Source organism: Ylistrum balloti, unplaced genomic scaffold (genome assembly GCF_031769215.1).
Source record: "Ylistrum balloti isolate Yb309-2 unplaced genomic scaffold, AGI_CSIRO_Ybal_v1 Utg371490, whole genome shotgun sequence".
NCBI classification, from domain to species: Eukaryota; Metazoa; Mollusca; class Bivalvia; order Pectinida; family Pectinidae; genus Ylistrum; species Ylistrum balloti.
The window spans coordinates 627,939-645,880 of NW_026782771.1; the positions used below are offsets into that span (position 1 = coordinate 627,939).

Consider the following 17,942-nt stretch of genomic DNA (forward strand, 5'->3'; position numbering starts at 1 on the left):
GTTGTGCCCACTTGATTTTGGTGAATGATCAGAACAATCAAATGGCTGGCGGGTGGTCATCTTAAGATTTTTGGCAATGAATGTTTGCTCTATATTTATTGAGTATTGGACTGATTTTTCTCAAATTTCACATGAATGTTCCCTTTGGTTACCAGTTGTACCCTTTTTGATTTTACATCTGATCAGAAAAATGCAAAATGTTATTATAATTTGATAATTTCTTGTGCAATTTACTTGTTTCCTTCAATTTTAGATGGGGTTCTTTTTCTGATTTAAGCAAGAAAATTGGCCACATAAGATTTGAATAAAGAAAAACCTACACATTTTGGGAATTATCAAAAAATATTGAATATTTTCATATGGGAATTTGACAACTTCATTATTGCCCCAAAAAGTTCTTACAGAAATACTTGATTGTCTGAACTGATCCTTTTTAAATTTATTTTTTTATTGTAATTAGGGTTTAGCATCACCCTTTGATTGACCACATTAGAATTTCAAACAATGAAGGGATCAATACCATGTAAGAATATTTTAAAGAATTTGGAAGAAAATCTTTTGGTGACAATTAGGACTTTTACTAAAGTTAAATGTAAAAATGTCAACTAAAGCTTGAAACCACCATGGGTTTTTTCTGCCTAATGAATACATCTGTTTCAGGAGAAGACTGGAGGTGTTTTGATTGCTCCCTATCTGCTATGAGCTACTGTACCAGCTTATACTGTGGTCTCCTACCATTCTGCAGACAGACTATCCCCTCTGTGTCTATAAATAACTTTGGATCTGAGATGAGGAGCAGCTCTCCGATTACTTGTTTGCTTTATAAGGAACTGCCAGCTTCATCACACTGCCACCTATATGTGGAGAACAGGTACAGACCCTTCATTTCTTCTGGATCTGCGGAACCAACCATTCTCAATCAGGGAGGAACAGGTAGGAAACTTCTTTTGTTAAATATTAACTTTCTTAATAAGGTGTTTTTATTCTTTTCATCTATTTATCTACTTACATACTGGTTAAAATAAATTTTACTGGAATATGAAATGATTGTTTATATGTTGTTGAGAACATTGTTGACAAGATTTATTTAGTGGGACCTAGATTTAACCTATGGCCCCTACTTTTAGAGGTTGATTCAGTAGAGTTGGTCTGAAGTTGTTCATGTAAAAGATGAGACTGGACCACTGATTGCTTCTTCAGTCTACATTCCAGCTGCAGGCTAAACTCTCTCTGGCGGCCATTTTTGTTTTCGACATTTCTAGGTAGGACATGTTATACTTTCTATTTTGATTGAATGTGATGTTTCCTTTCCTTCATATTAAACTCCTCCATCCGACACGGACTCTGTCTGCAATAGATCTCCACCCCTTCCTGCCCAACTCCACCCAAACCCAAACCCATTCCCTGTTACCTCATATATAATACATTTTGTTTTTTAGTTTTAGAAATAGTTGCATGAGTTTAAAAGAATAGTTTGAGTCTGTTTTTAGTTCTATGCCTGACATGGAATTGCTATCATTTACCGATCAAGTAATTTCTAAAATGAAAACTGATAGTTCAGTTCTGAATATTAATTCAGCTGTGGTCATTCTGATCAAGGTCATTAATGAAATCAAGAAAAATATCATCAAATGTCGAATTAGTTTAAAGCTACATTTTCTAAAGAGAAATGACACTTGTGTGTATTTAAACATGGTACATGTAAGTAAAACATTTTGTGATAGATCAGGATTTAAGGTGTACTTCAACAACAAAAAATGATAATAGAATGATTTGATTTTGTAAGTACTAGTCTTAAGAATACGTTATATGTCTCTCAGTGCATTTGTGAAGATTTCTCGTTTTCCATCACTGTTCAGATAAAAATTTATCTGTACCACTGAAACTGATTGTTTTATCTAGATTGGTCATTGTCATATTCTGTAATCTTGATAGTCAGTTGTCGAAATGTTTTATTCAGACTGTATATTGTTGAATTGAATTGTCTTTATGGGCAGTTGTCAGATATCGTTGGACTTTCAATGCTCAGAATGATCTTTTCTCCATGTTCAATTGTGATATTATTTGATCTTGATTGTCAATTATCAGATTGTTTTATCGGGACAAATTTTCATGTACCATCATTAGATTATGGGATGTCCAAATCACCACTCATTCATCATTTGTCCATTTGTCCTTAACTGGTTTTGTAATCGAATTTCTTGAATAATGCTCAATGAATCTTTCTACAAATTTTATAGTAAGCTCCCTTTTTTATGAATGTTCCATTTGGACCTGTTCCAAAAAACAAAATGGCTTACAGGTGGCCATGATGTATTTTGAAATTTAAAGTTGTTTATCACTAATTTTTGAGAAGTAATTGATGGATCTTTCTATAATTTCATATGCAGATTTCATGTGGTCCCTAGTTGTGCCCGATAATTTTTAAATTAATTTGAAAAGCAATGTGGCCAACAAATGGCAGTATGGATTAGGATAGCTAAAAGTTGTCATTGCTGTTCCCTGAGAAGTCATATGTTGGTTCTTCCTTGTCCTAAGTTGTGGTGGATTGTGTATCGGAGAGCAATGGTTGCCTTTGATTTAGATTCACTAGCAAAGTTTTCTCTAGAATTTTGGTCACAACAATAACATGACATTTTCAATTTTGTTAGCTTTAAGGCATTTCCAGCTTGTTGAATCAATAATTAGAACTAAAGTAATTTCAAATGTCAATGAATCATTCCACTGTCAATAGATTCTGTAACAGTAGAAATGAGAGAAAGATGTTATCACATATCAAACGTAAATTTCATCTATTTCAAACTCCATAAATAATCCTGGGGCTTAAAGTATTGCTGTAGACCTTTGTTAGTGTTACAGTAGAGTTTCTCACCGTGGCGGGTCATCCAGTCAAGATTCTGTTGAAAACATTGTGACATGCTATCAATAGGTACTTAATATTTAAGATTGGTATATAATAAACAGAAACAATGTTTGACATGCAACATTGCAATTACAGTTGTGGACAAAATTTCTGGGTGTAGAAACAAATCAAGAAATTGACTACGGTTATGGCTTACTCAAAAGGCAGTTAAAATGACAATATGGCCGACAAGCAGCCATCTTGGATTTTGACAGTGAATGTTATAGTGACTATTTCTTTGGATGTTTTGGATGCATCATTCTCAAATTTCATATGTAGGTTCTCTTTGATCAAGAGTTATGCATGTTTAATTTGACTTTTGGAAGGACTAGAAGAAGGAAAAAGATGATGAACCAATTAAGGTTTTACGACGATGGGTTCCAAGATACTTCTGGGATCATATTTTATTAGGGCTGTCAGTTGTCAGTTTTTTTTTTAATGAATTGTCAATGGTCAGATTATCTTATCATGATGGTCAAATGTCAGGATGTTGTCAGGATTAGATGATTGGCTGTTCAGGTCTCCTTTCTATCAGGTGTCAATCCTTTATCACTATACCTTGAGGAATACAGGATGGGTCATTCTCAGAATTCACATGTAGTTTCCCTTTTCTCCCTAGATTTGTTTTGTCCATTTTGGAATTTATCAGTAGTGTTGGGATAACGGTTGATTAACATTTGGCATTGGTTGACAAAACCAATGCCATTTTGCTGACTATGAGTGGTTACAGGATATTACCTTTGCACAAAGTATTGTTATCATGTTTCGTCATTTCATTTGTATCTACACAAATGTAACAATAATATAGATTTACTTTCTATATGTTCCTTAGTCACCTTTTGGTTTCATTCATCTTCTGCTAAGTATCCATCATGTTGGCCAAGCAGCCTTTCTGGGATGACTTCCTCTCAAAAAAAATGGAAGGCATATTAATGTTTGTTTCAATGATGATTGGTTGTGCTCAATCAAAATCAGTCATCACAACTGGGAAAGCCATAACCATTTTTTTGCGATAATTGACCCATCACTACTGATCAGAAAAGCAAAATGGCCGACAGTTAATTGTAATTACTAATCCTGGAGAAATACTTAGTGAATCATTCTCAGATTTATATATAGGTTCCTCTTGGTTCGGATTTGTGCTGTGTCCATTTTGTAACTGAATAGAAAAACAAGACAAAATGGCAGATAAGCAGCCATTTTGAATTTTGACAATTATATATTTTTTTAGCTATTCTTAGAGAAATACTGAATGGATCACTCTCAAATGTTGTATCTTTTTCCATATTGGGACTAACAGGAAAATTTCACAAAGTCTTATATACAAAACAATGGAACAAGGGAATGCTGTAAACGGAAATGATGCCATTGTTTAGTGTCACTAATCATTATATCAAAGATGAGGTGTGGTGGTTTTATGAAATTATCTTAATTAATATTGCATAATGGTTTTTTTTCTAAACTTTTGGAACAAAACTTTCCTTACATAAATTAAGAACTAATTCAATGTGACGAAATGCTTGGGCTTTTCTGTGGCAGCAAATTGATATCAAAATCTGCAAGATAAGCAGTATTTCATTTTGTTAACATGTAATGTTGAATGGTTTAGTAGGTGTGACTGACTTGTACAGAGGTGTATGTTTGAGATTTCTATCCTTATTAAGAAGTAAAAATAAGACTGAAGCAGGATCAGTGTTGTTATTGGCAAGATTGGGAGTTTAAACAAGATATAGCAAATATTTTGTCGGCTAGTATCACCACAGTAAGATATGTGTGGGTGTGAGTGCTTGACGTAGCTTTTACTATTCAGGTGCATTACACATATGTACTGTTTAGATTAGGGCACATTATGAGGAATGGGAAAGGAGGTCTATTTGCAAATGTCTACCTGAATGATGTAACAATCAAACCTAACTTTAGAGCTCATCTATATAAAGGTCACCTGTTTATAAAAAAACACTTTTCTTTGTTCCCTCTCAAGACCTCTAGAAATTCAGATTTGACTATTAAAATTCAAACTAATTTGTTTCTTAATCATATAATAATTGTGTGTTCTATACGTGTAGTATCTTACAACAGAATTTGTAGATCTGCCATCAGTAGTGATAAAATGCCTAAGTAATTGTCCTGTATGATCTCTAAATCTCTATATAGCAAGCTCTGTGAGGTAAAAACAATTTTAAAAGTTTTCAGGTTAAGGGAGGAGCATTGAAAAACTAACATCAGTGCAATAACTGAGACAAGAATATGTAAAAAGTCTAAAAATAGCAGCATTCACATTATATGCCTTCTCTTGTTATCTGGACTGAAATCCATTTACACCTGGTGTTCATTAACCTCGACATCAATGTATTTACACAAACTGGGGAAGAAGCAGAACAGATTCCTACAGTCATAGCACACTGGTATTGATGACTTTCTAGTCCGGTATTCATTAAAGGATTGGACCAGAGTTGGAAGATGAATACACTCCCAATGTAAAGTCCTTGTGATATTAGTATATCTTCATAGATTGATGGCAAAGATGTATACTGAGGACCAATACATCTTTTGTGTTAGCAATCATTGTTAAGTAGTCAGACTAATAGAACATACCTGGTATCTTGTATGTGGACAGAAAAAATGACAAGTATGTGTAAAGTGTGGAGCCGCAAAAATCTTTTCCTAATATTTTAGAACATATTATTCCTGTTCTATGTAAACAGAAATGTCAAGCTTGAGCTCATTATTAGACTAAGGTGAAGTGTTAAGCTGCAAAAATCTTTTCCTTTATAGCACATATAATTCCTGTTCTGTTATACAGGAATATCAAGCTGGAGCTTAGTATGAGTCTAAAGTGAAGCACTGAGCTGCAAATTGTTTTTCCTTCATAGAATATATCATTTCTGTTTGTAGACAGAGAAATGTCAAGCTCTAGGGAAGGTGTGTTTTTGAGGTTTTGTATAAGACCAAAACTAAGTATTGTGCCTCAAAACAGTTGAACATGGGAATGTTTTTTTTTTCTTCCAGTACTTTGCTGTTGTAAAATGTATTATTTCTTTTCTTTCCAATACTTTGATATTGTAAAATATATTTTTTTCTAAAGTTGCTTTGCAAACCCTATGCACATACTGTAGTGTAACGTTGATCCTCTTTTGATCAGTGCATTAAATGTCATTTTCATGAGCAGATTTCTCAGTAATAAAGGTACTTGACAGATATTATGATAATTCCTGTGACTGTTTTCCTTTTTATGCTGCCAAACCTTTTTCCATTGCTATGTTGAGAATGAACAGCAAAATAAGAATCTAAACATGAGCTTACACTTGAAGCAAAACAAATAATAGATGTGTTATTTACTGGTGTTTAAAAATATGGTCAAGGTCATTTTTTAATGAGGTGAATGTTTAAAAATATAGTCAAGGTCATTTTGTAATGAGGTGAATGTTTAAAATATAGTCAAGGTCATATTGTAATGAGGTGAATACAGTAAATTAATTGTTTACAAAATTCAAAATTCTCTCTCAGTTCTTGCTTTCACATAAACTTTGAATTCAGGAGAAAAAAAATCACAATACTTTATGTCAACAATAACTGAAGCTTTACTACTAGCAAGATGGCCAGACAGTGACAGGAATAGGGGAGCTTAGAATTAGACCTTCTGTTCTTTATACAGCTGCAGCTTCTGGATAACACAGCAGTCCACCAAAGACATCTCCTGGCAGGAGAGATAAGATGGTTGTGTAAACATGTGTTACTGCTGCTATACATATGCCTTACAGACACATGTGTGTCAGGCTAAAGATGTTGGGGGAATGTGTGTGTTTATGGGAAAAACAATGAAAAAATAAAAATAAACAGCCAGAGAAGGAAAGTAAAAGAATTCTAGACACCTATAAAAAGCATGAAGCTATGGAATATTTGAAAAGATTTTCTTTAAATGCTCCATTGGAGTCTTAATATGCATACATACCAGGTGTAACAAGTTTTCAATGTACCCAACAAGACTTGCAGATCCCCTGTATTTTAAGAGGGATTGTGTATGTTTGATATGTATGTATACATGTAAGAATTCAGGTGATGTAGACTTGATATTTTCTTCCCTTGTCTACTGGATTATCTCAAGTTGTGTATACACAAGTCAAGATAAGATAAAGTTGCAAGGCACTAATGGAAAGAAATGCTACTGGAAATATTCTATCCATTCTGGAATGGAACAATGTGTTTTTATAGGCACAAAATGCTCAGTATTACATCTTAACTATGCTGACAATTAACATTCTTTTTTCTCATCTCTTTGAGACTGACTGGAAGTACATGTATATCATCTGTGTGAACTTTGACCTCTAACAAGAAACATTTGTATCAAGGTGGATCATGTGACCTTCATAAATTCATGACCTTGTCATAAAGTTATCTAATTGTAAACACAATGTCAAATTAAACTTTTTTCTGCAGCTATAAACTGATAAGCCAGATGTATGTAAGTTTTGCTCATAAATTCCTATGCATTGACTTCACTTACTGATTTTCAGATGTGTCTGTGTAATATTGTTGAACATTAAATAGAACATTGTTTTTATAAACTGAAGCTCAAACACATCTTAATAAATTAAATGCAAGGTGCTTTATATCACAGACAATATCTACAATATCTCAATAATAATGACTACCTGGTATACATTACATTCCTAATTATAACATAAGGATTGAGTATACACAGTCAGGTAAAATGAGTAGCTGTGGTAAAAACTTGATGATGTGGACTGATATTGCTACATGTACTGTACATTGTATTGGATAGCTCTCACACACATAACCAATTAACCAATATATCAATGGTGTCTACTGGGGGTCTCACAAGGGAGACCCAGGACTGTACTGGTAATGTATAGCCATGGTAACTCCCCAGATAGGCAATACCAGATGTGTATGTTACCAAGGATACAGAATTCTAGAGGTCACACATGCCAATATGTCTGACCATACAATGTGTGCAAACTGACCACAATTTACATTACGACTAAAGGTCTTTTTCAACCTGACATATGTTCTTGCCTTCATTTTATAGATAGTAACAATCTTTCATCAGTTTCTGTGAAATTCCACTCACTTTATAAGGAACTGGATGTTTTGGTTCTTTTAAAAGTTCTGTTACATGAAATCGTTTGGTACATCTTTTAAATCTCTCCCCACCCCCACCCATCCCATAGCATTAAATGAAATTTCATGCTGAATGGGATTGGCTACATACTTACAGCATGAAACATAGTTTATGCATGTAGTAATAAAAGAAACTGACTGCTGTAGCTAATTTTGGAAACTTCCCGTCAGTTTTAGAACAGTGTTTGCAGACTTTTTGTGTTGAATAGACATTTCACTAAATCTGCCATTCTCAAAAATATTTATTACATTTTGTACTTAGGGAACTTTTTGCACACAAAGTTTATATTTTCTACATCATTGCAACACTATATAGATATTGGATTGACTATTACAGTCTGTGATTAGCACTTATTTTTCTGTATATATGTTGACTTGAGCAAGTCTACTACTTGTTCTGGCAGTGATCAAAGAGTGACCACAATCAGTTAGACTTGTTTAAGTCCATAGAAAAGGAAATGTTAATGCAGGATATGAGAATCCAATTTATCATGAGAGAAGGGCACATTCCACTAACATGCTGGGTATAGATTTTAGCTGAGTTCCTTATCATCTGCCACAGTAACGTTACACATAACACTGATAAAGGAGAGCTGGAGTATATGAATGATCACATCTTTATCTACAGTGGTTCTCTCATCAACAGGCAATGCTGAATTTTGTCTAGCTAGCATAAAATTACTGCTTGGTTCTATTTCTTAAAAGATTTTTTTGTACTTTTACAGAGTAATTTGTTCTTATCTATCAATGAAACTTAGAATTAACAAATTTAACAAATGAGACTAGGTACGGTATAAGGTATTGGCATCATTGAAGGTCATATTGTACAAATGACGCAGATTTCTCATTCAGAGCTATATCTCCTGGAGATAAAGACAAAACTTGGTCAGAAGCCACAATGCTTTTTTAATGAAAAAATTATTGCAAAAAAGAAATGAGAAAAGTTTACTGACAGCTGTTGCAATGAAGATAGAAAATATTGGCCACAAAATTGTCTACTGAGACATAGACATAAGAATACAAGTATCGGTAGGTCAAATACTATATCATGGAAGGCGTTTAAAGGTTAAATAGAAAATGAAAATGACAACATAAAAACATTTGTGGTGTAAGTAGGGTGGCAAATGAAATAAGGGCCACTATATACAAGGGTGTTGCGTTGAGGGGTATTATATCAAGGGATGTTGTATGTAGGAACAGTACATTAAGGAGTGTTACATTGAGGGGCAGTGTATCGAGAAGTGTTACATTGAGGGGCAGTGTATCGAGAAGTGTTACATTGAGGGGCAGTGTATCGAGAAGTGTTACATTGAGGGAAAGTATATTAAGGAGTGTTGTATTGAGGGGAAGTATATTATGGGATGCTCTATTGGTGGGCTAAATATGAAGGTTAACCAACTCTATTGATCATGCTGTGGGAAACAGATTTTTTACAACTTTATTAATGTTTTGGGTTAAATATAGTGGAAAAGGCACTGTATTATAGACATTGATGTGAGATTCAATCAACAGCTTGTTTTAGAATCTAAAAAGTGTACAGTGTGAAAGATTGACCCAACATGTTTACAGGATAGCATCTGTTGGTGACAGGATCTTATGGCATGAACAGTAGGTTGATTTACAGTGACGTTTACATCTATAAAATATTTGAAATACTAGGAGCAAGGAGTTATGTGTTCAAGGACATTACAGGTTTATGTGTTCTGAACTGATAAAAAGTGTGATTACATGTAAGCAGAAAAAAAAGACATTTTCAAATGAAGTCAATTTTACATCAATCAAAACGTCATGATGTCAGAAAGTATTTGACCACCCATGCTACATATATCAGAACAAAACTGTAGATGGTTAACTTATATATACCAAGGTATGTTATAAAATAGTTTTCACTGGTCGTCAACCTAGATCAATCACCAGGAGGTGAGCATGACTCTCTTGGTCATATTTTATGGAAATGTATGTCAGGTGAAACATATCCTTAAGATCTATTCGTGGTATACACCATATTCCACAAAATGAAATAAATTTTCCCTGGCTATCTTAAGTATGTGGTATATTCTGTCAGCTTAAGTCTGTTTTAAACTTCAGATCTATATAGTCTGGTATATTCTGTAGTCTGATGCCTATTTAAAAGTTCCTAGGCTATCTATACTACCAATATAGAGGAATCTGTAAAATGCTTGTTATTTGTATCCTATGGCCTTTATCAGCTAAAGGGTGTTGTGTTAACTGAATGTTTTGATCTCTGGTTCTAGATGTTTTCAATCTGGATGGTTTTGTCTTTGTGTTTGGCTACCTAAATTCCTCATTATTGTGTTGGTCTCGACATCTATTTCATATGTATTTATGTAAAGTCTGTGGTCTCTCACAAAAGAATTCTCTAAAGACCTTGGTTTCTCACAAAGATATTCACTGACGACCATGGTATTCTCTCATGACAAGTGGTCTCTTTTTTGGGGTTTTCTTTTTTGAAGACTTAGGTCTCTCACAAAGCTATTCTCTCAAGACTGTGGTCTCTCATAAAGCTATTCTTTCAAGACTGGGCTTTCACAAAGCTGTTCTCTCAAGACTGTGGTCTTTCACAAAGCTGTTCTCTCAAGACTGTGGTCTCTCAACAAGCTATTTTCTCAAGACTGTGGTCTTTCACAAAGCTGTTCTCTCAAGACTGTGGTCTCTCAACAAGCTATTTTCTCAAGACTGTGGTCTTTCACAAAGTTATTCTCTCAAGACTGTGGTCTCTCACAAAGCTATTCTCCCAAGACTGTGGTCTCTCACAAAGCTATTCTCCCAAGACTGTGGTCTCTCACAAAGGTATTCTCTCTATGAAGGTATATTTTCAAGGTTGTCTGAAGACTGTGGTTTCAAAAGGTTTTTTTTTGTGCCTATCGCCCAAAAGTCTCTACGTAGGACAGAAATCAAGATTCTTTCTCTATATATCCTTAGTAAATTCTGAAAAAATGAAAATTTCTTGACCAATTTACATCTATTATTTTTTCAGGCTGATATTGTTCAAATAAACCACCTTCACAAAAATAAATAACTTACATGAAAATAGCCTTCAATTTTTGCTTATATTGTTCCTTTTAACTGCTGTTGGGGAACAGGTGCTCAGGGTTCATTGGGATTGTAAACAAGTCCTTCACATGACTGTTAACAAAATCTGATAGGAAGATTAACCTCAGCAGCAGATCTGGTATGTAAGTCACTGTAACATCAACTCATTCACATTCTTACAAATTCAGAGATTTAGGTGTCTGATAAAATGATTTAAGCTAAATTGCTACAGTTTATGTTATGGGAAGTGGTCTTTTATTTTTCTTTATTAAGTTTACCCGATCATTACAAGTTAAATAAAAAAGTTTTGAAAAACTTTCAAAAGATAATTGTCATGATGTAAGGCATATTCTGAGACTAAGTTTATGTAACTTGTTCTGGTAACACATTCTTGTTTTTCTAACCCATTGAAATACATATCACTTAGGAAGTACAATGACATTAGGATGGGGTTTAGGAAGCAATACAATGACCCTGGGGTGAGGTTTAATTTGTATTACTATTAACCCAGGGTCGGGGTTGTTTTACTATAATGCAGGTGGGGGGTTTAAGTAGCAATACTATAACCTTTGGGTGGTGTTAAGGTAACGATACTATAACCTTGGATGATTTATGTAATGGGTTATAATGCTATAACCCTGTGTTAAGTACTATGACCCACAGGTTTTGGTAGGAAAACATTTTCCCATAGGGTTAGGTTTTGGCAGAACTACCTTATAATCCACTCAACTTGAGGTAATGGCTGAGCATGATCAAATGCTGGGCACACAGACAATATCACATACCAAACAGCCATCCTATAATGTTTGACCAGCATATGATATTACAAGGAAGGATGTAATCCTCTATCACATTACTGGGTTACAGTTTTTGACCCCCTACCAGGGGCGACAGATGCCCGTCTTTGACACCTCCTCCCATCTTGCCCCAGTGATGGTATGGTAACTAGATAGCCACACGGCCCTGGTAGTGTGAGGAACACACAACATACCTCTGTGAGTCGGTCTTTAGATACATTCCCTGTCTACATCAGTAGCTGTGATATCTCCTTCTTCTCTACTCTCCAACTTTGTCGGATTTTACTTCTCTCAGGGCGTGAGTATTGAGAAATGTTTCATGAAAATTTTACAGATTTTTTCCATTATGATTTCTGATTTTTTGCAGGGATTTTTCAACTTGTTTTTCCAGAAAATTTTCCAATTCATCTGCATGCAACTCCTACACTATGTGTTTCCTATGTAACGATCTTACTTTACAAATTCTAGAATTTACCATTGTAGAAGAATTACCATATTTGTGTAAATTGTATTGATGTGGTGTAACTCTCAAATCTAACATATACAGATTTGCATCACGATTACAAATTTCCTAATGCCTTCATGTTGTTGGTGCCTACGTGCTGTATGTAAGTGTATAGTAATTGAGTGGGGAGAGGAGGGGTGGTTGGAAGTGTTAGTACATCACACTTGACAGTTGTTACATGTATGCCAGTTGGAAAAACATACAACATACCAATAAGATGTTGATGCACCTATCTACAATCTTATTCTTCATTTCAGCAACATTTACAATGTCCACTTACCTAACCATAATTGTATGCTCCAAAATTCTTATTGATCACTGCAGTGCTTGTGATTTTGAAGGGTCAATATTTTTCAAACTATATACTTACCACAATTAAGATAAGTTTCTGTTTATCACTTTCAGTTAGCTGAGCTTTATTTGTTAAATATTGATTGGATTACAGTATTTATTATCTTTGATTTATGGCTAAATGCTGCGAGTGTAATACTAATATCAACCATTCTTGTTGGTTCTGATATGGAAGCTCATTGTGGGAGGCAACCGGGCTACCAGGAAAAAACCCTAGTTAGGTAGGTGCCCCTTAAGCCATATTTTGATACATTTTGTACGTAATTTGTACTTAAGTTGGACTTTTCTAGCAAAAACTTGCAATGATCTCTTAGACTCTTTCACAAATGGAAAAACTGGGGCAGGAATGATCTGTGTTCATCTAACAAGTAACACATCAGATATGGATACATAACCTGTTGTGACCAGTTAGAATATAATTTTAAATCATTGTTAGCTTTCAACTTTTGGAGAAATGAGATGGCTAAAAGTTAGAATATGACAGAAGACCATTGAAAATAATTATTTTTCCACCCCTACAACTCAAGTCAAAAAGATACTCTGTAAAACAATTTATCAGGAAACCTAATGACAGATGAGCTCTTGAGATGAAAGGGAGACAACTCCATCATCAACAACACTCTTTCGGGGCATATAATAGACAAACCAAAGGTTGTAAAATGCAAGTTTCTAAAAATATCAAAAGGTTGATAATTGCAGCTGAAGCGGCCAAGACAGGCTTGAAATAGACGTGTGTGGATTCGTATGGATGTGTGTTGGAAGTATATCATGTGTTATCCATGAAGATTCCAACAGAGAGCCAGGACATTTTATGTCTTATCTCACTACCAGTGACTAGTTAGCTTTTAGCTGAATACTCAAGTGTGAAAAAGTACAACCAAAGTTACATGATAGTAAGGTTAGATATGATTTATTACAATATAGAGTTACCATAGTTACTCAGGGACCAAGTGCTCTTTCCATTAAGCTGTAGTTTAGCTCGGCCATGGCTTTGTAACAAGATGCTTTCAAGACAAATATAATAATATTGAGAAGCTTACAAATCCTATATTTAATTTTTATGATTACTGTTTAAGGTAGTCCCACTCTCTCCTTGTTAGTTTTCATAGTCAGGACTTTTAAGTCTAGTTTAAACAAATTTGTATTATTCAATAATCCAGTAATATTAGCAAGTACATCTTTTATCTTAGGATGGGAAAATGAGCTTGGAGCTAATATTAATGTACTTTCTTTCATTTTTTTTTTCTTAGATAATGTTTTTAATCCTCATGCAAGAAAGATTTTTACTAAAAGATGTACTAACGCTACTGTGGTATACAATTTGTGAGTGTGAGAAACTTTGCATACAGGCCAAAAGCTGACAAGGCTTTTGTGCCTACCAGTTGATGGTGAGCTGACTCAGTTTGGTGTGCAGTAACTGCAGTGAGGGCTGATACTAATAGGTGGAAATGTTCTCCCAGCCACCTAACAATAAATAAGGAGGGCATCCTCAGATCTCAGCCTGATAATGATTTACAATAATTAGGTGAATTAGCTCCAATATTTACTGCATGTATCAGCAGTATTTGTTAGAGTGCCACACTGTAAACACAGGATACCAAGGGATCTGGTCTATCTCATAAGTATTACATAATGTAAGGCAGTGGGGGGTTCCAAACCCCATCTTTAGGGCCTCCTGTTGATCATAATACCAGGGCAGAAAGCTGGATGATAAAGGTCTCTCCATATAAAGTACAATATGAGATATTTTGTGAACTTAAGGAGTTTGCACGTGTGTGGTTTTACTAGTTACACTACCTCCTCCTTGAAATATACCCCATCACTTTCTCCCCACCCTAGATATGCCCCCTATTTCTCCCCACTGTAGGTACACGTATGCTCCCTACCTTTCTCTCCACTGTCAATATCTACCTCTTTCTGGTCTATATGTATATAACAGTTATCATTAGCACTTTTGCACAAAGTATATTGTTTGTGATACATGTATCTTCGTGTATACACAAAGTTATTTTTTTTATTGGTTATCAGAAGTTATGTCATCATCAACAAGCTATTTACAGATTATGGGACTATTACTCATACATAATCAGCAGAATTCAGTCAGTCAACATTTTGTTTTCATCCCCAAATACACATGATGGGGATGGTGTTTCACTAATAAAGGCTGAACATTTCTCTCATGTTTACAAAAATTAATCTAGATACAAATAAGATAACCTGGACACAAGGTGTTTGTTGAAATCTCTGTATAATCTAGAAAAAAATCCCTTACAAGTTCAACAAAACGATTCCAATGGTTCACTAAATACACAAAGCTATTCTTTCAGGTTGTGCACACATTTTCTGGTGTTGAACCTATGATCTATGCAACTGATAAGCTTTGCAGAATTAGTGCCCCTGATGTTCAAGGCCTGCCATGCACATCTAATGAAAGGTTGTGATGTGTGAGCATTTTTAACTTAGTTTAAGGCTTGTACTGGTAGATAGATGATATAACTAGACTATTATGATTCAAAGTTTCTTCGTCTTTTTTTGTTGTAGTTTGTGTAACATATAACTCCCATCATGGACTACGATGAGGAACCAAGGTAAGTTGAAAAAATTGTCTAGCAACAAACATTTTCAGAGAATACACCACAATATATAATTTCTGATCTAAAAGTTTATCTATCACTCAATCAATGATTACTATTCATTAGTAATTAACCTAAAGTAAAATAATTTGTTGTGTAGTTTGACACACTTGTAGAAATGCATGGGGTATTGTATTGTCTTATAAAGTATATATATATTTTTCTTAGCAGCAAACATGATATACTGTAAATGTCTGTATTTTAGTGGTAAGCTTATTTTGGCGCAATTCATATTATATTATATCGCTTTGTAAATATTGTGAAATTTTGTGATATTCTAACATATTTATTGTTGGTATGCTATGACTGTGGTGGTGATGGTAATTTTTAAAAGTTTTATAATGCGCTAAAATTTGAATACATTAAAATCAATAACTTTACAGTATATTAAGAGTTCTGTGTTTATCCTGCAATAAATCCAGGGTGCCAGTACATTATCTAGTAGCCTAGAAGTAAGGATGGACTTACTATATGTCCCATCTACTGGACTGTAATAGATATGGCTGACCTTATCAAATGGCACAGGAGTTATTGTTGGATAAATATAGTACAATACAAACTGAAAATACAAGAATTTTATATAAAAGGCTACAATAGAATTCCTGAAAGAGAGCCATTAGTTAAATATAAAAATAAAGAAAACATTTTTATTTCACTTTGATCAATATTATTATGATGAATACATAAAATCCTTTCTAAACTACTATAGAAAGCTGGCTGGGAGGAAGGGGTATGAAGATTAATAAATATTTGTTTCAAAGATCTGCTTTTTTTAGTGGTAAAAAGCATTCAGTATAGATTTCTCATTAACAAGCAAATGAAATGGCGATCTGATCGACCTTTCATTGATCAAATTTCCTTGTCTCCCAAAGATAGATTTTTAGCTGTGGTGATAGGCTAATTTGATTGTATCATTTTGGGGCAAGAAGACAATGTTTCCATGCAAAGAAAAGAGCATTATCCTCTAAATTTTTGCTTACAGAGATGAGACCCAAGAAACGTAAGTTGTTGTATTTGTAGATATGTAGTCGTTTGTTGTTTCTAACCCTGTAAGTCTAATGGTCAAAGGGATATAACTCCTTTCACTCTTCTAATTTATCATGTTTAGAAAACAATGCAAAAAAAAAAAAAAAAACATTATGAAAATGAAGAGAAAAAAGAAAAAGAAAAATCAAGTGGCCTTTCTTGTATAAGAATGTCCTTGAATAAGAGAGAAAAAAGAAAGAGGAGAAAATTTTGTTTACAATAGCACTACTTTCCTGATTTTCCTACATGTAAAGGGTGTGATTTCTATCCTGTTTTTTCTCCTATTGCAGGTTAAACTGTCAATAATATTGTGACAATACAAGCAAACTAGTTATAAAACAAAAGCAACCTAGGAGAACTTTTCCAGCATGAATACATCTTTTTTTTTAATTAAAAAAAAAAAAACACTTTATCTTCTGTATAACATGAAATGTTTCATCTGAATTCTTACTGGTTGCCTGTTTGTTTTTGTGGATTTTCTACAGCTATGAAAACAATGAAAGTTTCTTCCCAGCAAACATTTCATGTTATATACCTTGTGTGATTGCAGACATTTTCACAATATGATTTTGACTAGGCTATCAAATTTTGTAAAAAAAAACTGAGCTAAAAATACATCTTGAAAGATACTTGACTTTTTTTTATTATTATTTTTTGAGGATGTTTTCAATTTAAAAAATATCATGAAATACAAAACAATACCAGTATTTTGAGAAAGATGTTGAAAATTTATTAAGCAAATAAGTCAACAAAAAAGGACCAGAACCAAAGTATGATGACAAAAGCATATTTTAAGGAATTGTCTGAACTTAATGATTTACTTATAGATTTTAAAGAATTTTTTATTAGGCATATTTTTGTTCATTTCACTATAATTTTATTGTAGTAAAATTAATTAAGATATTTTTTGCAGCCATTACAATGTATAAATGTTTGACAATTTAGCTTTTTATTACTCTGTCAATGTTGTGGCGCTTCTGTTTCCAGGTATGAGAACACAATAAAAACCATGGAAGATTCCTATTTAAACACTCCACTAAAAGTAGATTTCATTCCAAATTGATCATTTTATCCCCAAATAAGTGAAAGAAAGTCCTGTCTTTAATATTTTAAGTAACTGAAATAATTATTACCGTATTTGTTGTAAAAACATTTCTTTCTTCACTGTTAGAAGAAATGTGTTCCACTTTAAATCTGCCTGAATACCTGTTACCATACATAGAAAATTGTCTTGCTAAATAAAATTTATGTATCTCAGGATGTAACAATAAAATGGGAACATGTTATTACCTTTAACAGAAAATGTAATTTATGCCTTTTTATGTTTCTTAAGGACTTGTCCAGTTGTAAACCATAACCCTTCTGCACTTCATACATAAATATTGAAATGCATTCTAAGAATCCAAAAGTTCAACTCTATATAAACTCTTAATGGAAAACTGAAAATGATTTATTAGAAGTTTTTACAGCAATGTAAAAAAACAAGTTCCATGGCTTTTGTTGGATTCTTTCAACTTGTCAACCAAATAATT

The 17,942-nt window shown here is 33.7% G+C and overlaps 1 protein-coding gene across 4 annotated transcripts in view; it reads left to right on the forward strand.

The window, feature by feature from the left end:
• The first annotated feature begins 1,157 nt into the window (after positions 1-1,157).
• The window catches only part of LOC132562702 (troponin T, skeletal muscle-like), a 29,282-nt gene continuing 12,497 nt past the window's right edge, over positions 1,158-17,942 (forward strand). The window contains exons 1-3 of one of the 4 annotated variants that reach the window (XM_060227457.1): positions 1,158-1,262; positions 15,293-15,339; positions 16,367-16,384. In XM_060227457.1, the coding sequence (XP_060083440.1) occupies positions 15,317-15,339; positions 16,367-16,384 (41 nt within the window). In that variant the 5' untranslated portion in view covers positions 1,158-1,262; positions 15,293-15,316. Of the gene's footprint in view, positions 1,263-12,084; positions 12,194-15,292; positions 15,340-16,366; positions 16,385-17,942 lie in introns of those variants that run through there. The other 3 variants (XM_060227458.1, XM_060227459.1, XM_060227460.1) reach the window with 3 other exon arrangements.